The 25,408-nt window shown below is 37.6% G+C and overlaps 5 protein-coding genes across 5 annotated transcripts; 2 read left to right on the top strand and 3 right to left on the bottom strand.

Annotated features, from left to right (window-relative positions):
• Positions 1–353: 353 nt before the first annotated feature.
• Positions 354–7,069, bottom strand: LOC145224158 (cytosolic 10-formyltetrahydrofolate dehydrogenase-like). The gene is made up of 19 exons (XM_080090595.1): positions 6,837–7,069; positions 6,409–6,553; positions 5,897–6,131; positions 5,661–5,826; positions 5,400–5,591; positions 4,418–4,552; positions 4,138–4,349; positions 3,976–4,066; positions 3,730–3,903; positions 3,547–3,671; positions 3,354–3,473; positions 3,184–3,285; positions 2,996–3,125; positions 2,752–2,909; positions 2,589–2,688; positions 2,329–2,501; positions 1,589–1,786; positions 1,252–1,451; positions 354–885 (listed from the first exon to the last, which is right to left on the bottom strand). The coding sequence occupies exons 1-19, from the start codon at positions 6,882–6,884 to the stop codon at positions 830–832; spliced, it is 2,760 nt and encodes a 919-aa protein (XP_079946721.1). The 5' UTR covers positions 6,885–7,069; the 3' UTR covers positions 354–829.
• Positions 7,070–7,081: 12 nt separating this feature from the next.
• LOC145224167 (cyclin-Q-like) lies at positions 7,082–8,493 on the top strand. The gene has a single exon (XM_080090606.1). The coding sequence runs from the start codon at positions 7,240–7,242 to the stop codon at positions 7,939–7,941; it is 702 nt and encodes a 233-aa protein (XP_079946732.1). The 5' UTR covers positions 7,082–7,239; the 3' UTR covers positions 7,942–8,493.
• LOC145224168 (ribonuclease P protein subunit p14-like) lies at positions 8,049–8,615 on the bottom strand. The gene is made up of 3 exons (XM_080090607.1): positions 8,527–8,615; positions 8,377–8,458; positions 8,049–8,317 (listed from the first exon to the last, which is right to left on the bottom strand). The coding sequence occupies exons 1-3, from the start codon at positions 8,613–8,615 to the stop codon at positions 8,141–8,143; spliced, it is 348 nt and encodes a 115-aa protein (XP_079946733.1). The 3' UTR covers positions 8,049–8,140.
• On the bottom strand, positions 8,527–11,480 carry LOC145224165 (queuosine-tRNA galactosyltransferase-like). The gene is made up of 3 exons (XM_080090604.1): positions 11,013–11,480; positions 10,792–10,943; positions 8,527–9,637 (listed from the first exon to the last, which is right to left on the bottom strand). Exons 1-3 carry the CDS (start codon positions 11,248–11,250, stop codon positions 8,975–8,977), a joined length of 1,053 nt encoding a protein of 350 aa, XP_079946730.1. The 5' UTR covers positions 11,251–11,480; the 3' UTR covers positions 8,527–8,974.
• A 5,336-nt stretch (positions 11,481–16,816) lies between these two features.
• On the top strand, positions 16,817–19,803 carry LOC145224613 (scavenger receptor cysteine-rich domain-containing protein DMBT1-like). Its single transcript, XM_080091150.1, has 10 exons — positions 16,817–16,899; positions 17,136–17,329; positions 17,406–17,565; positions 17,652–17,848; positions 17,910–18,069; positions 18,131–18,184; positions 18,362–18,540; positions 18,680–18,851; positions 19,167–19,360; positions 19,440–19,803. Exons 1-10 carry the CDS (start codon positions 16,839–16,841, stop codon positions 19,650–19,652), a joined length of 1,584 nt encoding a protein of 527 aa, XP_079947276.1. The 5' UTR covers positions 16,817–16,838; the 3' UTR covers positions 19,653–19,803.
• Positions 19,804–25,408: the final 5,605 nt, after the last annotated feature.

The following is a 25,408-nucleotide window of genomic DNA, read 5'->3' as shown; positions in this document are numbered from 1 at the left end:
TAACAATGTAGAATATGTGATGCGTAACAATGTGCATTGTGATGCAATAAAATGGTAACTTGTACAGCTGTGTATCAGTCTATTAACAAAGAAATAAAGCAAACAATAAATGACATTTTTTTGGAATGAAAGTTCTCCATAAATTACGTAGGTGATTAAGTTGATAAATTAATTCGTTTCGAAAACAACGTGCGGGCCACTCAGAACCTTCCTGCGGGCCACGGGTTGGACACCCCTGATTTAAAGGCATACATTTTCGACCAGAAGAAACTTTATAGTAATATACTTGCCTTTATCTTGCCGTCCTGTTAACTAATGTTGATTTATGCCTGCTACCTTGCAAACCATTCAGGTAAATTCACTGTTCTTTTATTGCGGTGTTAAAATTCAATTCAAAACACAAATGTTTGTGGCTTAAGCTTTAAACAACAAATATGGTATATATTGAGTGTGAGGTGTGATACTGTGCATGGTGGCCGTCACATAAAACTATGGACTACTACAGTTTGTAGGTAACTTGATTTTGTAAGAATAATAAAGTACACCAGAACAGAAATATTCATTCACAAGCAGTTGGCATGCAAACATTCGGTGATAAGATGGAACTTGTAAAAAGTTGAACAACCCAAATTAAAATTCTTTAAAAGATACCTAGAAGTAAATATATATTCGTAAATTTTAAAAGACGATTAAAAGGCATAGCTACAAGCAAGCCATGATAGCTGAAGAAGTTAAAAAAGATGCTGTTTTGTCCAGAAAGCATATGAATTACACATTTACATTGCTGTTGTTTGTGAGTGCAAAAAAGCGTCCCAGTGCATCAATGTGTTTAGTATTCCACCGTTACAGCCTTGGTTTTGAGGTACTCATTAAGGGCTTCCTCACCTAGAAAACAAAACAAAGGTTTGTTTAATTTTTTCAAACAGTGTCCATAGAGCATCCTGTCACCTTGCAGGCTTGTTAAAGTATTTTTATTTGATTTTTTTGGCTCAGGAAGTTCTGAATTTATTTTAGTGAAGCCCATCACTTCCTTTGTACTTGAGCACAACACTTAACTGGGATGAAATCGCAGAACCAGTGTTTGGTACAGGAATGTAACAAAACAACACTATTCCTTCTGTTTAATTCATTGTAACAAGGCAGTTGCACTAACCAATTGACCATCTTCCCATCAACTGGGGTCATTCTAGTTCCCAAGATGATTGTTATTTTGTATCACGTTTAATTTGAATAGTTGCAAAACTAACTGACCTAGATCTTTTCCGAAACCAGATTGCTTAAAACCTCCAAAGGGTGCTGCTACATCAGTTTTGTTGTATGTGTTTATAAACACAGTTCCAGCATCCAGTTTTTCAGACACATAAAGAGCCTTGCTGATGTCCTTGGTAAACACTCCAGATGCCAGACCATATTCGGTGCCATTTGCACTCTTAATCACACCATCAATATCTCTGTAATACATCAACAGTTATGTACTGGGTTCTCAAATTACCAGGCAGGCATATAATGTAGCATTCTTGCTTTGTTGTTCCATCTCAAAATGCAGGCAAACCCAGCAATCAACACCAATAAGGGCACTTTTACTTACCCTTTGGGAAATTTGGACACCACCATGATGGGTCCGAATGATTCCTCTTTAGCCACATACATGTGATCATACACATCAGTGATAACAGAGGGAGTCATAAAGAAGCCTTTCATGTCACACCGTTGGCCACCATAAACCAAGGTTGCACCCTCATTCACAGCAGTGTCACAGTATTCAACCAACTTGTCCAGGTGAGATCTATGTTTGACAGACATTAGAAACATTTGTCAGAGTGTGTAAAAAATTTTCAACGGAAATCAAATTATTGTTCAACATTTAACAATATTGAGCTGGTACACTGCAGTGATTTGGAAAGCAGTATTTAAGTAGTACGTAAGTTGTTAAATTTGTAAATAAATATATTTGCACAGCACACTGACAAATTGTCACTTAGTTGTGGTTAGATGTAAGACCATAAAAAATCTAGCCTGCTGTGGGTTTCCAAACCACAACAGAAGCCTTTCTGAAATCCATGCTCATCCAACTGAGCTACACAGCTCAGTGGTGAGCCTGCAGAAAGTCGAATCATAAGCAGTGTCTTAGTTAGATACAGCATCACATTTATGTGTAGCAACTTTGGCATATCGTTTGTTTGTAGCTTATTTTAACTACCGGTGAGACAAAACTATGTCTTTAGTTGGTTGCGAGTTTTACAACAATCCTATAAGCTTGGGTATGATTGTTGTGCATCCTTGGTGTAACCAAGCCTATGTAAGACAATATTACTAAAGTGATCCTACTTGTGATTTTGTGGACCATGGTCAGTACTGGCATTAAGGGGATCGCCAATCTTCATCTTTTTGATTTCAGCAATGATCCGACTCACAAATTCGTCATGGATTGTCTCTTCAACAAACAGTCTTCCAGCTGCAATGCAGTTTTCCCCTTTGTTGAAAAACACTGAGCTCATTCCCTGCACAAATGCAAAAGTTAAGCAAAACATATTAACAATGTAAGTTTTTTCATTTATCATTTGTTAAAAACAAAAAGCATTTCTTACAAATCGCACAGCTTTGTCCATGTCACAATCATCGAAAATAATAAGGGGTGACTTTCCTCCAAGTTCAAGAGACACCTTTTTAAGATTGCTTACTGCAGCACTGTAAGTGACAAAAATGTTTGTTGTTCAATGGCCATTTTTTTAAATGTTAGTTACTTTAAACCTTTTCATGATTTGTTTTCCAATTGGTGTTGAGCCGGTAAACCCAAGTTTCCTGATGTCTGGATGATCAGCCAAGCGTTGACCAATATTTGAGCCAGCCCCAGGTAAAATGTTAATGACTCCTTTGGGAAATCCAGCTTTTACAACCAACTCTGCAAACTAATTGAACATGAAAAAATCTTTTAATTATTGCTGTTGCAAAGGCAGTGCTTAAAATGACCACATTGTTAACGTAACACACTTACTTTCAGAGCTGAAAGTGGAGTGACCTGTGCTGGCTTCAATACCATTGTGTTTCCAGCAGCCAAACAAGAGGCCATTTTCCATGCCAACATCATAAGTGGATAGTTCCAGGGAATAACAATGGCACACACCCTGGTAATATTTGTGTGAAGCTAATAAAACAAAACACAATTTCAATATATTCACTTACCCAATTGGTTCACGCTTGGTGTATGTAAGATTTCTGTTGGGACTGGCATGATTTATCGGAATTGTCTTGCCATGAATTTTGTCGCACCAACCAGCAAAGTATCTACGGAATAAACACACTCATAATGTCACGCAAATGAAAACTGTACCTACTAATGATATACTACACACCTAAATGTTTGAATTGACATGCCAACATGGGTTTTTAAAGCCAGGGTATACACTGCCCCACTGTCCAATGATTCAATGGCTGCCAACTCCTCTTGATGTTGTTCCATCAAGTCAGCAAGTCTGTGCAAATAAAGATTTGTTTGTACTACATTAACAAAACCACTTTACAAAAGTAATGTGTTTTACTACGTACTTAAACATCAGAGTTCCTCTGTCTCTTGGGTTCATGTCGCGCCATGTGCCCTCAAAAGCCTCCTTGGCAGCCTCTACAGCTTCATCCACGTCATCCACTGTTGCTTTTGATACACGACAAACCACCTGGAAAAACAAGTTTTGTTTTCTGGTGATGCCAATGATGAAATTTTTAAAAACATACCGACTCTTCTGCAGGGTTAATCGAGTCATATTCATCACCATTGGATGCATCAACAAAGTCATTGTTGATGAACAGTTGGTGGGGCATTTTTAGTGTCATGCCAAGAGCAGTTTTCTCAACATAATCCACATCCAACTCTTCTTCTACTTCTAGACCTCTTGATACACGGATAACCTACATGTTAACAGTATCATAAATGCCTGGGCTTTTATGCATACTTTAAGATAAAGTTTTGCAGGATGCTACCTTCTGAATGAACTGTTCAAAAGTGGTGTTCATGTAGATGTCTTCATTTTTCAGTGCAACTCCAACTCTTTGTCTTGCTTCCTCTACCAACCTAGTTAAAAACATTTTTTTTTGAAACATACAAAATAGTACAGCACAACAAGCATAACATTAGTGACAAACCTGACAACATCCATTGAACCTGCACCAGATTTAAAGAAGTCTGTATCGCCGGTTATTTCCTTGTTAAGAATTCCAGTCCATGCCTCAACAAGCTTAGACTTCATCTCCAATTCTTCTTCAGTCAACTCCAATGTTTCTGAACCTTCTGCTTGTCCGAATTTAGATGCAGGTGCCATGCGACCATCAGAATATTGGATGTTTTTGATGTTAATCTGTTTTTTTTTCAATGTTTTCATGGTAGACATTGTAGGATAACATGTAACACAGTTCAAAGTCTTACCTTTTTGCCATCGCTTCCATATATAAGCAGTCCATTTTTGTGTATAACCCCTGGTTTACTGCAACCTTCAATTGCCACTTCTTCGCCTGTGGGAAGTTTGCTTCTATGAGTGCTTGATCCATACAGAGTAACTTCCTAATAGAAAAGACACAAGCAAACCAAATTAAGTCATTTTTGTACATGCTACTTCATGCACCTAATATATGTTTCAAAAATCATACTACAACTAGAAGGGTGGCTTAGCACATATTGCCCTTGCACATACACTATGATCTATTTTAAAACATAAATATATTTCCTATGCTTATTTTGTATTGAGTCCCATATTAGCCATCGTCTTTTATAATCTTGGTTGTTTCTGCAGGCAAAAACTCATGGGTCCCCACACATGCAAAGTTGAAAATAATGCATTTCAATAGATAACAATGAGTAAGTTTGGTATTGTGAAGACAAACACAGTGATTGGTACTGTGCATATCTAAATATGCTATATGGAGTAAAAACTATTTAAATTAAAAAACTCATTTTAGGGGGCTAGTAGGATAACTAATTGAGGTTCAACACACACAAACTTAAAAGTAGGAAACCACAATGACTCAATCAATAGTACTGCAAAATTTCAGTCCAATCTGCCAACGTTTAAAATTTCAACCACTAGAGGTGTTTTGAGCAACAACCGTTAATGTTTCTGACATCAAAGGGCTGTTAACAACCCCTGAACTGCAATGGCGCAATAACGATAATTGGCATACTTTACAAGCTATCCAAATTTTTGCCAATTCTGACATTGTTTACAAATTCTTTTACAAAAGGATTTGATGGAAAAACGAGTCGGACAAACTTTGGGTAGAAGAAAAAAACAAAAACATTTTGAGTAAAATCAATATGTGTCCCCTTCAGGGAAGGGGACCCATAAATATATGCATAAATATGGTCTTCAATTTATATAGAGGTTTGCTTGCTAAAATAAAGCGCAAATCACCTGTCCATTAATAACAGTCCATGCGCCTGGGATCTTATCGTTGCCTCTAATAAAGTTGTGGAGATTCTGAGCTGGTTGATTCCAGTCAATTTTTGCTACAGATTTTTTCATGATTCCTTCATATGATGCCCCTTCTTCTGATTGAACAATCTTTGGTGCCTTGTTGTCTGCTATCAGCTGCACAGCTTCAGCCTATACAACATAAACATCTACACTCAAGAAATTATTTCAAACTTTCTGAGTAAAAAGACAAAAACAAACCATGGCTTTAATGCCTTCTGGATATAGAAATCGGTTGTAAAGGTCATCCAGTGTATCATTTTGCTTTATGTCACATTCTCTTTGCAACAATATTGGCCCTGTGTCAAGTCCTTCATCAGCCCAGAAAATAGTAAACCCAGCCTTTTTGTCACCAGACATCAAGGTCCTGTTGAACAATTAGGTGGCATTATGCAATTACATGTCACATTGTTATCCTTTAAGAATTATGTGCATACCAGTTAATAGCAGATGCACCACGGTGCTTGGGCAGGATTGAGGGATGGTAAATAATGGATCCATGATGAGGGTGTTCGATTACATTCATTGGTATGAATTGGGAGCAGAATGGCATGACATTGAGCTCAGCTCCACATTCTTTGTACTTTTCTACCACTTCCGGAAGGGGTTTTCCTTTGAGTCGCCATCTTTTAAATTTAAACACTGGTACTCCATCTTGGCTTGCGGCAACAGCTGCAAATAAATGTAAGTATGCAAGTTGAGTTTATTATGTTTAGTAAAAGAAGACATAATGACACAGTTACACTAAAATCATAATCATAAAGCCATTAATATATGTGTAATATAGAAAGATTATAAAGTGCAAAGAAGTGGGGCAGTGGGCTGTACATTTGGTGTATAACAGATAAACGTACATCAACAAAGTTACAAAAAACAACAACTGTGCATTTGAAACAAAACTGTTATTTGTAATTAAGCAGTTTAACAGTGGTATTTATTACACACTAACCAAGGGGATCTTGTTTGCCTCCAACATCTGGAATTGTAAACACTCCAACCACCTTATGACCATTTTTCCTCAGGATATTGTAGGTTTCTGCACCAAACATTGACTGTCCAATAACTGCAATCTTCATCTTGTTTGCCCAGTATTGCTGTGTATTGCAAACGGGTGTTAAATGGCTATATTTATAGTGAACCCAAATGCAATGATCACATGTGCTGCTGCTAACTAAGCTAGTGTATGCCAGTTAGCACATGTGAGCATTGCATTTAGGGTCCAGCAGTTAAACTTTAACACAAGGCAAACACCAAACACTGAGCTGCCTCACTACACAAAAAAATAAAACAACACTTTTTTTAAGCGACAACGCTAGTGCAATATTTCGCTATCAACTGTATAGCTTGCAAAAATGGTTTGCAAAGTAAACAACGTACCTGGGACGAAGAAAAAAAGCGCTTGTGCAAACGACATATTCCCAGCATTTTAACGTTGTTTTGAAAAAAAACTTAATTATAAATTACAACAAAAATACTCCACAATCCCTCAAGCAAGTCACTTCCAACGACTAGGGTTTGGAAAGTGTCCAATTTCTTATTTCGTTTCCGTGACCTACAAAACACACAGCACAACGTGCAGTCAAGCGTGACGATGTCTGTTTAGCTAAGGTAGAAGTGGTTTCTTGTAGAGTGGTGTATTTCGCAATCTTTTTGAACTGAAATTTTCCATCCATTGCGCCCACGTGTGCAAACGTTTAATGTGGTTCGGGCATGGCGCACTAACTATGTGAGAGTTCACGCGTACATTTTCTTTGCAGTTGCACTACCTTGGTAGCATACGATGCAAAGCGAAGAAAAGTTTCGCTATGAGGAGCATTTCAAAACCTCTAAATTTATTTGTAAATGTGCAATTAAACTACGATTAAGCGACACTACCTTGGCAAGTGCCTGCGTGCTGTACCATCGATTTTTCAAACACTGCTCCACAACGGAATACGATACATACACCGTTGCAAGTACTGCAATATATCTGGCCACCAAAATAGAAGAGGAACACATGAGACTTCGCGATGTTGTCAACGTGTGCCACAGGACCAAGCATCCTCAATCAAAACATTTGGAGCTCAACACAGAATTTTGGGACTTGCGTGACACTATCGCTGCATGCGAACTTTTGATGCTACGTGTGCTGAAATTTGATGTCACCTATATACACCCACACAAGTACATGCTTCACTATCTTATGTCCCTGTCAAATCTTTTTCATAGGAGAGTTTGGGAAACCAACCCTATAAGTGACATTGCCTGGGCAATATTGAAAGACAGCTATTTGGCAAACTCATGTTTGGATTTTTGTCCACAAGTCCATGCCATTGCTGCGGTTGATCTTGCTATTCAATCCTGTAAAGTAGAGGTGCCTCTTTCGAACAAAGCTGAAACTGTGTGGTGGAAGGCTTTGTACAATAACTGTACCACGGAAATGCTTGCACATGTTAAGAATGAAATTGTTGAAGTTTATGACATTTCCTCAGATGTTCATTAAATATTCTTCTATTGTGTCATGTCAATGTTATATTTCATGTCAGCTTCGCTTCATAGTGAATAATGGGTGCTTAAACACACTATGAATATGTGTAGCAGTGCTGTAAATATGTGTAGCAGTAATTAAAACATTTCCTGCAAATTTATTCTCTTTTTCGAAGTAATCAAATAACTAGAAAAAATCAAATAACTAATCTAGGTTATGAATCATCATTGGTAATATTTGTTACAACAAATGCACACTTTTCTCCTTCTATATCTCCAAGCAATGTAATGGCTGTCCATAGTTTTTGAACTGCTTTCGCCCTTATTGCTATTGTACCACAACTCTTTACTTCATCGAAGTGTTTTAAAACTGGATCATGTCCTACTCCCACCTAAACAAAGATATGAAAATAAGTGTTGCCAGCACTTTTTTATAAAAAATACAGGTTACCAGTCCATGTAGAGATAACATTCCAGTGTACAAAGCCCTTTCAACTTGTGATTTATCAATATTGGCATCTTCATGCTTTTTTCTAAAAGAACAACATGTCATTTTTGCTTTGTTGTAGCTACAGTTTTGAAGTGATGTTTTTAGACTTACAAACAGAAGTCAACTTTAAGCATATGTTCTGTTGGTAACTTGCCATTGAGAATGTCCCACACATTTACATTTTCTTGAAATATTGACATTAATTTGTCACAGGTTAATTCTATGCAATGTATATACTAAACCAGTTCTGTAAGCATAAAAAATCACTCAATTTTAAAGATTTTTTAGGTAGTAGGTTTGCCGTTAACTGATAAAAAACAAGTTTTAAATTAATTGCAGTCATTATGAAGTGCAGAAAACTATTTGAAAAACTACTTCACTTTGTCATTCGTATACCATTCACCAGTGGTAACATTTGGAGCACATTTACAGAAAAAGAAATCACTTGACAACCATATTTACAGAAGAACAGTTTAAAAACAATCCTATCTTAAAAGGTTTAAAGGGTCCTACTTACAGACTTCTTATGAGGTAATTTAAAATGTACAGAAAATGTAATCTAACTAAAAACAACATAATCTTCACCCTCCACCAAGTTTAGAGAAGCAAGATTATCTTCAAATTGACCATTTGTAAGCCCAAGTTTAACACAAATAACAAAAGGTTTGGGTGCAACAGAAAAATGGACAATGGGAACTCTGGGTTTATTCTTTTTTGGTGAAAGCTCATGAATGTAAATCCCATTGTTGATTTTCTTTTTATCCACATCACAAAAGCAGGACACTTTTAGTTTGTTTTCATCGGAAATATCCCTGTAAAATTTTCTCCCCTGTTTTCCAGCATTCCATATTGTAAAAGTTTTCCACTTGGTCAAAACATGTTTTTCTACAGCTTTTAACCTTAATTGCCAAATAGTATGTTCAGAAATACTATGTGTTGTTGCTTGTGGATGATGTCGATAATTTAGCAGTACTTCATTTATTCTGTGCAGTTTTCCACCCAATTTCATAAACTTCAGAAAGAAAATGTAATCTTCAGGAGTGCCTGACTGGCCTTCTACAAATCCTCCTACAAGTTCAAAGACATGGCGATGACAAAACCAAGTGGGCATAACAATTGTGGGCCCATTTGATGTGTACATTTGTGTGAAAAGCTGTTCATTGGTCATGCTGTTGATCCATTTTGTGTAACGCACTGTGGATTCTTTAGGCTCACGTACAACCTGTAATAAAATGGTTTTACAAATAACAACAAAATAAGTATTCAACATTTTTTTGGAAAACAAATTTGTCAAAGTTAACAGTTCTTTTTGGTATCTTCCTTTGCATTTTTAGGTAATATTTTAGGCACTACATGGAAACACTTTTAAAATTGCTTCAGTGATCATAATGATTATAAACCCTACTTTAAACTTGCAAAATAATAACAATTTCTGTGCTGTAAAATTAATGTAATGTTACATTTACTGCTAAATGCCTATGTTGCAATGAGTAGAGATACAAAAGGGAAAGGTAAGGATTTGAAAATATTATTATATGAGTTAAGTTATGTATCTATACCAGGGGTGTCCAACCCGTGGAAGGTTCTGAGTGGCCCGCACGTTGTTTTCGAAACGAATTAATTTATCAACTTAATCACCTACGTAATTTATGGAGAACTTTCATTCCAAAAAAAATGTCATTTATTGTTTGCTTTATTTCTTTGTTAATAGAGTGATACACAGCTGTACAAGTTACCATTTTATTGCATCACAATGCACATTGTTACGCATCACATATTCTACATTGTTACGATCACAATCTTACTCGTGCTTTCAAATTCAGTCGTAATATTTCTTGCTTCATGGCGGTACATCTAATATCAGAGGCTTGCGCAAAATGCATTTGGCAGTGAATTATCTCCTGCGCTCTGCAGTGATATAGATTATGCCAAAGAGGAAACGAAAAGCAGGTAACGCTAAGAGAATATTCAAAGAAAGGTGACTTTAAATCCCCAGTACACATAATCGGTAATTTTATCTCACCGAATATTGCCAAACTTGTTAGAGAAAAACAGTGCCAAACTTCACATTGCAAAGTAGACATGGGGTAAAAACTTTGTTGACTTTACTATATCTTGGTCTGTTTATTCATTGTTGTTATAATTGTAAAGATCTAAGATTATAATTTCGGTGTGAAGATTTTAATTAGAAATAATTAAGATTACAAATTAGCAGTAAACAGTCAAGTGGCCCGTGCAATCATTCGTAAACTGCATGTGGCCCTTTGGCCAAAAAGGTTGGACACCCCTGATCTATACTGTCGTATTATTGATTAGGTTCATGCTTTAACATCCTGGTTGCTTGAATTAAACTACAACACACTGATTAAAAAGTACCTGACACCCAACAAGTGTGTTTTTTGGTAGGTGCCGTGCTGCATCAAGTTGCATTTGGATTCTATTGGCCATCATCACATCGTCAGCATCAAGAAAACACAAATATAGACCTCTGCTTGATTCAACTGCCCTGTTTTTTGCATAACCACAACCTGATGATGAACCATTTATCTGGAGTTAGTTACATTAAGGTATCTTTGGGAAACAATCTACATATATACCTTTTGGAAAACCATTTTCATTTTGAGTTAAAATCAAATCTACTCCTTTCTTTGAAAGAGCTGATTTAAAGTTTAACAGTTTTGGAATTGTTGAATCCGTGCAGCTATCGTTATGAACGCACAGTTCCAACGGCCCATTGTAAGACTGTTCCAAAATGGAAACAATACAAGATTCAATCCAACTCTCAGCATTGTAAACTGGCAGTATGATTGACACAATGCATTTAACGTCAGTCATTTTAGGGTCAGTTTCGGATGAATGTTTTACTCAACACCATACCGCAGAATGATGTGATCTGCAGTTTGTTTAATGTTGTTGACAAGTATACCAGTGTATCCCTACTTCAAACAATGTTTAACTGAAAAAATGCTGTAGTGGTTTGTCGTAACAGTGGGCTATGAAAACTTCACTTAAACTTTTAGAAGTTTTATATTATGCGAAATAATCTTGTGCAATAGTGTTTAAACAAAAAGTGTCGTCAAAACTCAAAAGCAGTGACAACAACATTAAACACGGGTAATCCCCTAACTAATGTTCGTGACGTGTTTTCATTGAGTTGAGTTCTTTTCGTTTGGGGAGAATTATATGAGCAATAAAAATTACTTCGTTGCGTTACCTACTAAAGCGGGGCAGTAGTTGATAATTTTTCGGATGTTGATGCTTTGTATGCGTACATAGCCCTGTTGGTTGTGTTTGTTTCGTTTGGTAAAAGAAGGCCGAAAGCGTGGAAGGACACAATTGGCTGCAGCTACAACGTCATTATTACGTTCAGAGCATTTGTGTGTAAACACGACTCCCTAACCCAGTGCTCTTCAACCTTTTTTTCTGTTGTATACCTTTTGTAATTTTCTAGCAACTTTGTATACCCTACAAGGGTGCACAACCGTTTCAGTACGATGGCTGCATCGCAGATCCATATTTTGATGCACAGATTCGTTGAACAGTATGCTGTTTAGTCTTGTATGTTTATGATGTCATAATTTATATTGTGACGCTTGTGGTGGCTGTTTTTTTGGTATTGTTTGCACACAATCGGCGTGCAAAAGTCTGACGCATCTGTTTACTAGGCTTGTAATGCTCTTTCCAGTCCCACTAAATCTGTTTAGAGTAGGCCTACCATACGTCCTCTTTTTGGAGGACATGTCCTCCTTTTTAACAAAAACCAAGTTGTCCTCGGAGGACCATAAAAAGTGCCCAAATGTCCTCCTTTTTGAATTTTTTGATTTACTAAATATCAATGGTGCAGTTATGCCTTTAAAAACAGCCGAGGACTACATCTTCAGCTTATTTTAAGAAATATGGGTGGATTTTACATAGCACGTTAATGAAAATATTGTGATTACCGCTTAACTTCATATTGGATCATTTGACTGCCAAAAAAGTCTAATATATTTTGCTCTTGTTATTGGGCCCTAAAAAAGCTTTTTATGTTTTTTCAATAATGTGTCCTCCTTTTTGTTGATGTAAATATGGTAGGCCTAGTTTAGAGCAGTTTGAAAATCAAAATATTTAGCAAAAGAATTTTATTTTAAATGCATGTACTAGCGGCCGTGACGTAAAAAAAACTTTGATGTTACATTTTGGATTACAAGACTGTTCATCTCAATCTGCGAAACAAGCTTGAAATTAAATTGGCTATCTCGCAGGCACCATTAGAAAGAGTTTACGACGCGGCCGTCAATGCACAAAGGTTGTGTACGCCTGTGTTAGGTCCAGGAGATTCAGCACACAAAAGTGTATAAACGTAAGAAGTTAATTTAATGGCTAGCTTGTTGCTGCATTCTTTCAGCAATTTTGATATTATGTGGTCTTGACTTGTTCTTAAAATCCCCCCTTATTAAAATACCTCCCTATATCAATTAATTTTTATTTATTTGAGGTGATCTCAAAAAGATCGAAAAATCTTTATCCGTACCTATAGATATTAATGACATTTTTCGCAATCCTTTACTCCAGGAATATTAAAAGCAAAATCTCTCCAGGTATGTACTTATTGCTTCATAATTCACATTACTGACGCAACAGTCCCAAACTGATGGTGATGGGCCAAGTACTTGGTATCAATGGTATCGAACGATTTTAGTGGTATCGATACTCGTACTCGGTGTCGAAATATTTAAATGTTAGTTTTCGATACCAACGTTTGATACCCAAGGCCGATTTACACCATAAGAATACAGGCAACTTTTTGCCAATAGTTGCTTCAAACAGCACAAAATCGGCAAAAAGTTCCGCCAAGTTACCTATATTTTTTTCGCTATCATGTGGAGAAAACATTTTTCTGCAAGCGCCTGAACCCCGACAACGGCAGATAAATTAGCCAGTGATACACAACTAAGTATAACACGATTTTTAAGTAGCCTACTCGGCATCGAAAGTATATACATGTGGTACTCGGTATCGGTACTCGCTTCAAAACCTGGTATCGTCCCATCACTAGAAACTGACACACTAATATTGACAACAAGCAGGTCAGTCTTACATAATTCAGGATGCAATGCCGACCTGCATTTCATGAAAACGCAATAGTAACCTTTAGTAACACTGATCTCAGCTGTATTCCCTTCGTATACCTTTCTTCAGTTATATATATGCGGTATGTGCACTTGTGTATACAGTATACCCGGTTGAAGAGCACTGCCCTAACCACAAAACAAAATACCCGAAAGAAATCCCATCGTCGGTTTCAACTTGGTCCGAATGGGAGTAAAAAAATGTCCAAAATTAAGTTTATTAGTAGTTGTTGCACTATCTTAATTATAATAGAACGAGTAACTTCATGCGCCCAGACAGCACAAGGGCGATCGCTTAAATCAGGGGTGTGCAACCTTTGTTACTGTCGGGCCAAATACAATAGCCAAAAGTAGATCTCGGGCCGCACCTATGTATAACACAAGGTGATTTTACTTTGTTGCTTACCAAATATTCTTAACTACAACTAAAATTCGCATTCGAATCTAGTCACATATTGCCTGGTCGCAGAAAAATAGTATCGGGCGCATTAATTTGCTCAAAAATATATAATAGTTGGACTCGTTTGTCAGTCAATTTGAAATTCAAGCGTCTCCGCGGGCTGCACAACCTTTTTTTAAGGGCCGCAGGTTGCACACCCCTGGCTTAAATTCCTAGAACGAATTTGAACGCGCCTTTTCTCGTGTTAAAAAACTTCTATCTAATTTAATCAATATCACCTACCCATATGTTAGTAAAACGACAGATCGTTGAGCAACAGCTGTAATCCTGTTATCCCCAAAACCAAACATACCCAGCCAGCAGTTAATAAATGCATATAGGCTATATAGCCTCACCAATAACCGCGGGACTTGCTCGCGTATGGGTACAAACCCTGGCCGTATGCGGCCCGCCGATACCCTTTGAGCGGCCGCAAACACTTTTTGCATGCATTATCGAACTGCATTTACCTCAGCCCTAAATGATACATTCATCATCACATTCCGGAGAATATGTATCTATTGTGAGGCAACAAGGGCGTTTCCGCTTTTGTGGCGACATAAATGCGTTGATTTTCTTTTCTTTGTTGCAAACAATGGAAATTTTTAAACAGTTGTCACTGAGTGCAGTGCTGGATTAACCATTAGGCAAAGTAGACACGTGCCTACAGGCCAGTCAAAAATCCAGGCCACTTTGAAATCAGTTGTTATTTAGTTAGGCATATGACCTAGTTTTTGCACGGTACCCTGTGTTATAGTTGCAACAACGATCTTTGTGACAATAATTTGGCAACACTGATAATTCTAATTTTTTAGTTGGCAACCCTGATTTTCGGGCCACTTATAAAATGTGCCTACAGACCAGCAGACCCTTAATCCGGCACTGACTGAGTGCTAGCAAATGTGTATTTCGGTAATACCATTTAGGTCTCAAAACATAAATTCAATTAGAAGAGCGAATTTAGTCCTCAAAAAGAAAAAGTTTTTCCTTTGCGACCCGGAAAATATTTGCCAAACCCTATTGCGGCCACATGCAATGGTGCGGCTACGATTTCTTTCATAGTGCAAAACGAGCTAAAATCATGTAGATGGGACATAGATGATTGTTCGCAATCAGCGTGTTTCCTTCATGCTATCACAAAGTAACAACAGACAATGTTAATATAAGCTGCACATAAACATTTCGGCATTTTTGCAACCTTTCGGCATATGAGTCAGCCACTAATCTTAAAGATCAATGTAAGTGGTTGGCCTTTATGATAAAAAATAGCCGTGCAACCTTTAAAGTTTACCACTTCAGGTATTACGGAGCCTAAGGCGTATTCGCTGTCATGTGCGTTCAAACTTGATATTATTTCATGAAAACGTGACCTGGTAGGAGCACCTTATGTAAGTTCGTGCAATTTGGTTTGGTCTTACATAAAGCCGTTTTTCATTAACATTAAATCTTCTTGAACTGGCTATCATTATCAATGGTTTTGGCATTTTTATTATATATATTTTGTTAAACCCAGGACTAATTATACATGATGCAAGAATCACCAATCTATTCATATCAGGTCGAATATCATTAATAATGACGCGCCGGGGAAGCATAGGTTCCAATCACAATGCGGCTTTTTTCTGGAGCCAGCGAATTGAGCGATTTCTGCGTACGCGAGGAGCTCAGCATGGTCTTTATACAGTTTGGTTGTTCAGATGGTGCGACTGTTATTAAATTGTAAAGTTGTATCGAATATTCCACTGCAAGTAAAAATAAGACGCAACTGTTCGCACACAAATAATATGTTTTAGCTTGGTCTGTATGTTTTTAGCTTGGATCTAATGCAGGGGTGGGCAACCTTTGTTACTTTGGGGCCGAAAACAAAAGCCAAAATTAGCTTGCGGGCCGCACACAGTGTATAACACAAGGTGATTTTACTTTTTTGCTTACCAAACACGCTTAGCTACTAGTAAAATTCGCATTTGATTCTAGCCACTTATTGCCAGGTCGCAAAAAAATAGCATCGGCGCATTAATCTGCTCAAATATATATAATAGTTGGACTCGTTTGCCAGTACATTTCAAATTCAAGCGTCTCCGCGGGGCGCACAACCTTAATTCAAAGGGCCGCATATGGCCCGCGGGCCGCAGGTTGCCCACCCCTGATCTAATGGTTAACTCAAGCTTTATTTGGTACATTTAGCTTGGATTTCTCGTCCCAACTATAGCGTTTCTCGTCCCAACTATATAGCAACCTGCGCCGCGGGTCTTCGCAAGCGTTATAATACCTGATACGCCCAACAAACAAATCTTACAGTTGTTAGTTCGATACTTTTTATTAAACCAATTGAGGTACTGTCGGAGGCATGGTGAAATATTTATCGTTGTTTGGTGACCGCTGACATAAAGTAACGACCTCTTGTATATTTTATTCAACAAATACAATTTACATGTAAATTTGTTGTGGCGTCATGGTTAGGCTAGGCCTATATTTGAATGCACGTTTTGCTGACAGCTTTTTATTGCAATTTTGCACAAATCAAGACATTATTATAATATCAATTATAATTGTATTTTACTTGTCGCGGGTATTTTAGTACATGTAACAGTGCAAACCTTATGCGATATAAACTGGTGTATTTTTAATTGCTCAGAGCAGTGCTCACGTGCTCTGACTCATCACCCTCTTGTCAAAGTCGACATGACAAGCGTGATTCCCCACAAGTGCAGTTTGCACTCAAACTAAAGCCACAGAAAAATCTTCCATGCAGATGTGCGATATGATGCCTTTCGGCGTTGTGGCTAGTTTCGCAGTTTTCCGCATATTTATAGCCTCGTGGACAAAGGCGCAAACATTGTAGCCTACCGAGGGCACAGACTATCGACAATACAATGAAGCTTATCTCAGCTTTGCTTTGCTGTTTCGGAATATTTTTGTCAAGAGCTTTTGCGGGTTAGTAAGTTGTCGCAACAATGGTGTTATATGTGTCAGCGTGCTCATGAATATGTAAACATTCCAGGACGTTTTAAAACCATTTGCCTGATGTAAAATTTTAATGGTTTACATTGATAAATAAACATCGACTTTTTAATCAAATAGGCAATTGATGATTTTAACTTTTTAAAATGGTGATTCTTAACCTTAAAAAATGTTTGCAAAATTTGTCAACTTTGTTTTTTTGTTTGTAGAGGAACATTCGGAAGAGTGTGAGTTTATTTTGATCGCTAATACGAGCACCCAGCAATTTTCCTCACCTAACTATCCGCTAAACTATGGCAACCATCTCAATTGCGTGTGGATAATACAAGCTGAGAATCCGAACGACAAAGTGGAAATGATATTCACAACCATTGATACTGAACCTTGTTGCGACTTCATCAGGGTAAGACATGGAAAACAGTTCTATTGTTTATTTCGTTGCACCCACGTTGCAAGCGATTACCAAACTATAAATTTAGATTCGTGATGGTGAATCTTCTGCTTCTCCTCTGCTGATGCCTATAAGTGGAAATAGTACGCGAACCAATTATTTTGCATCAACCAACAACGCACTGCATGTTTCCTTCAGTTCTGACGATTCTATTACTGGAGCAGGCTTTTTCGTGCAGTATCGCATTGGTAAGGCTTCAGTTACACGCATAATTGACATAAGCGCAGTTCTTCCTATATCAATATGGTTTGAAATAAACTTAAACATATTGCAGCTCCAGTCCAAGGACCAGAGAACTGCGGGGGAAATCTTACCGCAACAACGTCGTTACAAGATGTGACTTCACCACGATGGCCCCTTTCGTACAAGGAGAACAACTTCTGTCTGTGGACAATAACAGCTCCAGAAGGACATTTAATTCTAATTACCTTTACCTCATACACTTTGGAGACATGTTGCGATAGTGTGGTGGTAAGAAAGCTGTCGTCTTGTGATGTTTTATTGTTTATAACCGGCCGGTGAATGTGTGCAGCTTCGGGATGGGTCAGACGACAATTCTCGTACCATTGCGTACCTCAGAGGCCGCAATGGTGGCTTTGAAACATATCGTTCAACGGGAAACTCTTTGCAAATTCGATTCAGATCTGACGGAAGCGAGAACTTCCCAGGATTTTGGGCCTTTTATAGTTCAGGTACTAGGGTCGGATTTTCACAAGAGTCTTGCAAGTGATTCATACGTTAATTTGTTTTCAGTAAGTCCATCAAACACAACAGACAACGGCACAGTAGTGGAGCCAATAAACCCAGGTATAAGCATGTGGAAAATGTATGTCTTTGTTGATAAAACATAAGCATGTGGAAAATGTATATCTTTGTTGTTAAAACAAAGTTTATGGCTTTTTGTAAATGTTAACCGACTATTTACAAAGCCCCGAAAACATATATGTCAGCATATCATTATAACGTTGTGAATCAAATTCTTAGAATGTGAAGCTGAACTTGAAGCGCCAACTAGTGGCCATGCAAATTTTAGTTCCCCCGGCTACCCTAAAAAGCATCCGAATGATCTGCATTGTGTCTGGATAATTCGAGCTGCAGAAGGTGAAAGAGTTAGAATCTGGTTTTCGTACATCAAACTTGAAAAATGTTGTGATTGGATCAAGGTGAGGCAGCTGAGTAAAGCTGGTGCGTTTTTTGACGCTCACGCCCAAGTTTAGGTGATAGCTAACTTTGTACACATCGTGTTTTTTTGTAAAACCTTGAGAAAATTTCTGTCTTGTAAGTCTTAATTATACACGACAGATAAGAGACGGCGAAAGTTTTGATTCGGAAAAATTGGCTGTCATAAGCGGTAATCCACACGTGTTCCACGCTTACGTGTCAACCTCCAACACAATCCGAGTTGAATTCGACAGCGATGAGACGGTTACAAGCACTGGCTTTTTCGCATATTATGAAACATATAACCCTACAGGTTGGTGTGTAGCTTTGTCAACATATCCAAATGCTATCAGTAGCTAGAATAGGTTTAGTTAAAAAAAGCAGGTCTTTAACGCATTATTGTTGTTTCTGACGTGCCTTTTTTGATATCAATTAACTATATTTTACCTGATGGTGATCAAAATTCCAGTGAAGACTTTTGCTAAACGCTACTCCTAAATCTGGATATGTTTTAATCTTTTAATTTCCAAACCGTACCATTGTAAAAACGATTACCTATAAATTAACTATAAATGAATCCTAACTTTCTGAGTTCTGACTTACTTTTTTGTTTTGAATGGCTATTTAGCGGAACTGGAAACATCGACTTGTGGAGGTAAGCTTACTGCAACGGCAACGCCACAACTATTTTCCTCGCCAAATTTTCCTAACGGCACATACAGTTCTGGAACTGTTTGTACGTGGACAATAAAGTCACAGTTCGGTACCAGAGTTAGACTGAATATCTTGGCCATTATTCTCAGTAGTTTTGACACATTAACGGTAAGTTGCAACTTAATTAGCTTTATACACCTGGAAAATATTATTGTTTTATGTCTTTGCGTTTGTTTTTGCTCTGTAGGTTTACAATGGAGATTCCAAAATCCCCTCCAGAGTAGTTTCTTTTACCAATAAGCACAGATATAAATACCGAATCACACTGGCTGGCAGAACAGCCATAGTCCAACTTTTATCTCGACGTTCGTTCGGCCACGCTGGATTTCGGGCAAGCTATCATGCGATTGACGTAAAAGCAGAAGAGGAAACTGGTGCCGAAGAAGCGATTCCAAAATAAAATTTGAAACTCTTTGTCTGCCATCAGACTTTTCCTTGTCGGGCCTGTGGGCGAATTAAAGACTGCCTATTGTACGTTTTCGAGTTAGTGTTTGTAAATACAAAATTGCATTGTCATCGTGCATTTGTTTGGACGTGGCAGTGTAGAAGAATGCACAATAATTTTTCTGGAAAGAATTAAACACTGGCAGTCCAACATCCCACGTTTACATTTGTTCAGCAATCATTATAATTTTTAAGTGCTTTTTTCAACTTTATAGAGTTATATTGTAAACAGCCGTTAAATTCTAATTTGACAAACATCTTTAACTGTATTCAGCAAGGACAATGCAAATGCATATTAAAAATAAAAACAAAAGCAATAACATCGAATGCACATATTATAAATGAGCAAAAGGCCCCGGGTATATGAAGAACTCTCGCCGGTTGTTCCCATTGTATACGAGGCAGAGCTCTGGTAGAACTCGCTACGATCCATGCAATGCTGGCACGATCAACGCTGTCTGGAAAGCCACTGTGCCATTGCTTGGAGACTTATTGGGAAAATCCACTTAGCCTACACCATATAACTCACGTCAGTCGCACATTTAGCAAATATTCGATAGGTGGCGCAAACAGCCCAAGACCGATTATTAAAACGGTAGCCTATATCTGAATATATCCTGACGGTTAAGGCTATTGGGGTTGGGTTTAGGTATTATTATTTAAAATTCAATGAAACTAACCCTACAATTTAGTTCTTAGGGTTCAATTTTTAAAACTTACTTCCCAACCCTACCCCTCTTTAGCTGCTAAATAAATTATTCAGCTCCTGCGTCACTTATCGAAAATTAGCTAAATGTTTAGCTGACGTAAGTTATGGTGTTAGTAGATCTACCAACTTATTGCATTTCCATTCTGTACACCCGAAAAGAAACACGAAAATTATCAAGAAACACGAAAATTATAGTTTACGTATTGTTTTGAGTGCTTTTCCACGTCTGTTTAAAATATCTAATAAGCCTAAATGATTTTTTAATTATTTTGCATGGTGACACTGCGAAGCAAATTTTCAGTTTTGGGCCCCTCGTAAAATAATCGGTAACTTAAAAACAAACAGTAATTACCTTGTACGTGGAAGCGATCCAAACGTAAATGTGGTATGAGAGCCGATCAATGTACATTATCCATCTTTATTCTTTTAAAATTAGCACCTTGCTGGTTGCAGATATATGCTGATCTATAGTCAAGAAGAATAGGACCATCTCTCGGCTCTCCAATTCAAATCAGATTGAAGTGATGCGCAGCGATAGAAAAATTCGTTTTGGTGATAACGCAATCAGTATGAGGTTGAGAACCACTGGGTTAGACAGAAGCATTAGCAATCGATTATTGCCAAGCGGATGTGCTAGAAAACCATGTGAGTTTGTCGGTTCCCGGAAACGTTTCTTAACATTCTGTGTAACTGCTGCTCTAATGCAGCGTGAGAATAAAGTGTCGCGTATAGTCATTTTGCGTGTACTGTATAAACAGGGTTGCCATACCGTCCTTATTTCTAAGATTTGTCCTTATTTTAAAGGGCTATATGACTTAGAAAAGTTAATTGTCCTTATTTCTAAGAAATTTTTGACTTACGTCCTTATTTTGTCTTATTTTCAACATTTACAAGTCAGATCCCTGCTGAAAGTAAAGGTAGCCTAAACCTAGACCTGGGCTGTCGTGAGATGCACAAACTATTTTGAACGAACAAAGAGTTGCTGGAACAGATTGTTTCTGCCCACAAATATGGCATGTGATATGTCGTGGCTCGTAAAAATGCAAAGATTTGTTCAAAAACGTTTGTTTCGTTTCTATTGAAAATTTATTTTTTTGGTTGTCCTTATTTTTGGTTTCAAGTCGATGGCAACCCTGTGTATAAAAGTATTGCAGTGGTTCTCAACCGGTGCTATGCACACACCTTTCGGTATTTTGTTTATTCCGTATTTTTGTACACGTATCGCTTATTCTGACATCTGGTTGCGTATCACATGCTACGATGTAGCTAGTAACGCTTTGTAAACAGAGCGTTTTGTCTTGAATTGTTTCATCATGACTAAAATAAAAGCGATTATGCGCTCACATATCAAACTAATTTTCAGAGACTTAGGGTGTATACTGCAAGGGGTTCATCCTAAATATACAGGATCCCTTGGTGAGCCACCACGTTATATAAAGGTTCACCAAACGATCCAAGGGTAAAAGCGATATAAACATGCACCAAGCAATATAAAGGTAATCCAAGCGATCCTGTATATTTTAGATACACCGTTTGCAAGTGCAAAAGGCGCATGTACTAAACTCTTTTCGTACACTGTTAAAACTAAAACATGATTTACGAAATATTGTGTCAAATGACGTTTTACCTCGCATTAATCGGCCGATGGAAAGAAAGCAGTTACAGATTGCGCATAAGTGTGCTGAGCTTTCGTTGTTCTACATTTTTAGATTCAGAATGTAACAGCGTGTGGTTGAAAATACGTTTTTTAAACACGGGTGGACGCGCTGAAGATGCGTAGGCCTAGCCTTAAAGTGGTACTACGTGACCACAGAAAGGTTGGGAATCACTGAAATATTGCATTGTGTATAAAATAGTGTCTTGTTTCTACAGCACACGGCAAAAACGAGCGTAAAAATTGGTTGTCGATAAGTAACAATTTTTAGGCTGTATTTTGCGTGGTTTATAGGGTTCTGGACATGTCTTTGGAGGTCCAGATAGTCCTTAGAGTCTAAGGAGGTTTAGACGGCCATCCTCCCTATAGCCATATAAGGTTCTGAGTCATAAACTCTCAGAGAACAGGAGATAAGAGCTCTACTGGCGTTTGAAATGGAATGAACAATCTTAAAAGTGACACGGAGAGACAAACTCAGCAACGAGCACATACGGAACACGCTGGGCATGACCGAAACCATAGAAGATGTGCTGTCGCCCGTTGGCAAGGAGACTTCGATGGTTCGGGCATGTTGCCAGAAGCAGTGAACTCATCAATGCCAGCTATAAGCAAGATTTTGTTAAAGGTAGAAGAAGAGGACGCCGTCCAAAGAGATGGATAGATCTCATCAGGCAACAGTGCGTAGCTCTTCTAACGCTGGAGAGGGATGCGATCCGAAGGAAGAACCTTGTGTCCATCAAAGCGAGGGGATGCATAGTCCTGGGCGATTGATTGATTGATTGATTTTGCGATGTTGCCTCAGTATGAGACGGGCATGCGAGCGTTTTTTGCACAATGTGCTCGAAAATGTGCAGGTCGAAATGTGCGCACATTTTTCGAAAATGTGCAGGTGCCAAAATGTGCAGGTCAAAATGTGCGCACATTTTTTGAAAATGTGCAGGTGCCAAAATGTGCAGGTCAAAATGTGCGCACATTTTTTGAAAATGTGCAGGTGCCAAAATGTGCAGGTCAAAATGTGCAGGTGCCAAAATGTGCAGGTCAAAATGTGCAGGTGCCGAAATGTGCAAGTCATAATGTGCAGGTGCCAAAATGTGCAGGTCAAAATGTGCAGGTGCCGAAATGTGCAAGTCATAATGTGCAGGTGCCAAAATGTGCAGTCGCTCAAATGAAGTATTGATATTTAACGTCAAACTATTGTTGTGGTCATAAATTGTGCCAAAAATATTAGTTATAAGTTATGACCTATAAATTAAAATCGGATTTAAGAGAAACTTGTAAAAATGCGTGTTGTGTTTGTTAGATATGGCAAAGCGTGAAATTATCTAGCATTCAGGAAATAGGAAACACTGTTTTTCAGACTAGATATGTACACGATCGTCACCTCAATCGGTTTGACTTTATTGTTTTTAATTTAAGGCCTGTTAGCTTGTAGCCTGCCCAGCTTCTATAGATTTTACAATTAGACAATAGTATACTCATATGACAGTCCAGCTATTGTTTCCGTCACGCTTGATTAACACTACACGCTTGTCGGATGCTTGCATTGAGTTTGGTGCTTTAAGAGCAAGCAAATGACAAAGCTGGGCTTGTATGGTCAGATTTATGCATCTACCCTGTATAATGTTACTACGTGGTTGTGATTGTGCTGTTGGAGAGTATTTAATGTACGTTTTATCTTTTTAGTACTTCTTTAAACGCTTTCAAGTGATTTTACCTAACATATTAAAGGGTGCATAAAGTTTATTACTAATTGATTTAAAGTCTGGTAAAAATAGAACTTTCCTAACTGGCTGTATCTTTGAACTGATGTTCAACGACTTTGGCCTCGACCAGGAACTCTGGACAGACGAAAGGTCAAGCTTGAACAAAGATCATGTTTTTTTCCAAAGTTACTCATTTTAAACTGTCAACAAAGGGTAATTTGAAGAAAAATTCAAGGCACCAAAACAATTGCTAGACATCATAACCACCAAGGAAACTGGTGCAGAAAACACAAGTCAAATTGCTATGATAAGTAACAAAGAGTTAAACACAACAGAGTATTTATGAGGATATGTTTTTTCAAGGCAAAAAACTAGTTTACGGAAGTTATCAAAATTGTCAGCATGTTGTCAACCATGCGACCACAGGGCCAGCTGATTTCTTTAGTGGAGCCAAAGTCTGGAGGTCTCGCTTATCCTTTTATGAGTTACTGCAACTTTTACAAAGTGCGTAAATGCCTGACAGGATGTTTACGGCCAGCCAACAAGCTAGATTTTTACTGCATTGCAAAAGTTACACTGATCCTCACAGAGTTTCCAAAAAAGACATATGTGAAATTCTAGAAGTTGCTGGACTACCATATGAGTATACTGTTATTAAACTCAAAACCAAGTCAAAGACCCAGCTGTCCAGTGATTTTTATTCAATGAAACAAATGAATTATTAGAAAGTTTTCCATCCTTTGGGTTATACTGCACAATTGACAAAAGGACTATATATGTGTCTTTGGAAGAAACTCAAATGACAACATTCAAAAAGAAAAGGACAACCACACAGTTGCCCAACTTAATGTTTGACATTTTTTATTTGTTTGAGGCTCATTTACATGACATAACTTGGTATATGGGTATTTAATTAGGTTAGTTTTGAAACCCACACAAATACTTGATGTGATGCCCTAATTTTAAGTTTGCTAAAACATTCATGTTATTGCTTCTGACTTGCTATTGTGTGGACCAGATGGCTAAAAAGACCTACTGTAGGAATATCATAATACACCAAAATATCATTAGATGCTTTTGCAAAATTTGTAATTGTTTCCTGACTAATATACAGAAACTAGATGATTGCCATTATGAACGAAAAAGGTGTATGTTTCATGTGGGATTGCAAATAAATAAACAAACTAAATCTGGCGTGAACAATTAGAGAGATAAAGAGACTGAAACAGCCAGAAAGAATATTAGGATAGGGAAAATATTTTTTTGAGACCGCTGTGGGCATTCTGTATTATATTTTTGGTAAAAAATATGTACAATGGTAACAAAACGGGTTTAGAAAAGGATAATACTGAGATGTCATGAAAAAAATGATGGATGTGCAATGCAAAAGTATAAGTTCTCACCATTTATATAGGCATCAGTTATTTACCACTGCATTTGTTTGAAACCACATTGTATTTTCAGTTATTTTTGCCCTGAAGGGTCATATTCTGTTCAGTTAAAAAACTTAATCCACTGCATTTAACAAGAAAAATAACATACCTATATAAGTTAATTGATTTGCACAGAACACTATTTAAAATAAAAATGCAGGGAAAGATATATAATAATTATGTAATTGGGACAAAAAATTGTTTGTGTGAAAG

This window comes from Phallusia mammillata, chromosome 4 (assembly GCF_965637545.1).
Source record: "Phallusia mammillata chromosome 4, kaPhaMamm4.hap1.1, whole genome shotgun sequence".
NCBI lineage: Eukaryota > Metazoa > Chordata > Ascidiacea > Phlebobranchia > Ascidiidae > Phallusia > Phallusia mammillata.
Note: the sequence above shows the minus strand (reverse complement) of the source record. Positions and strands in the feature narration are given on the sequence as shown.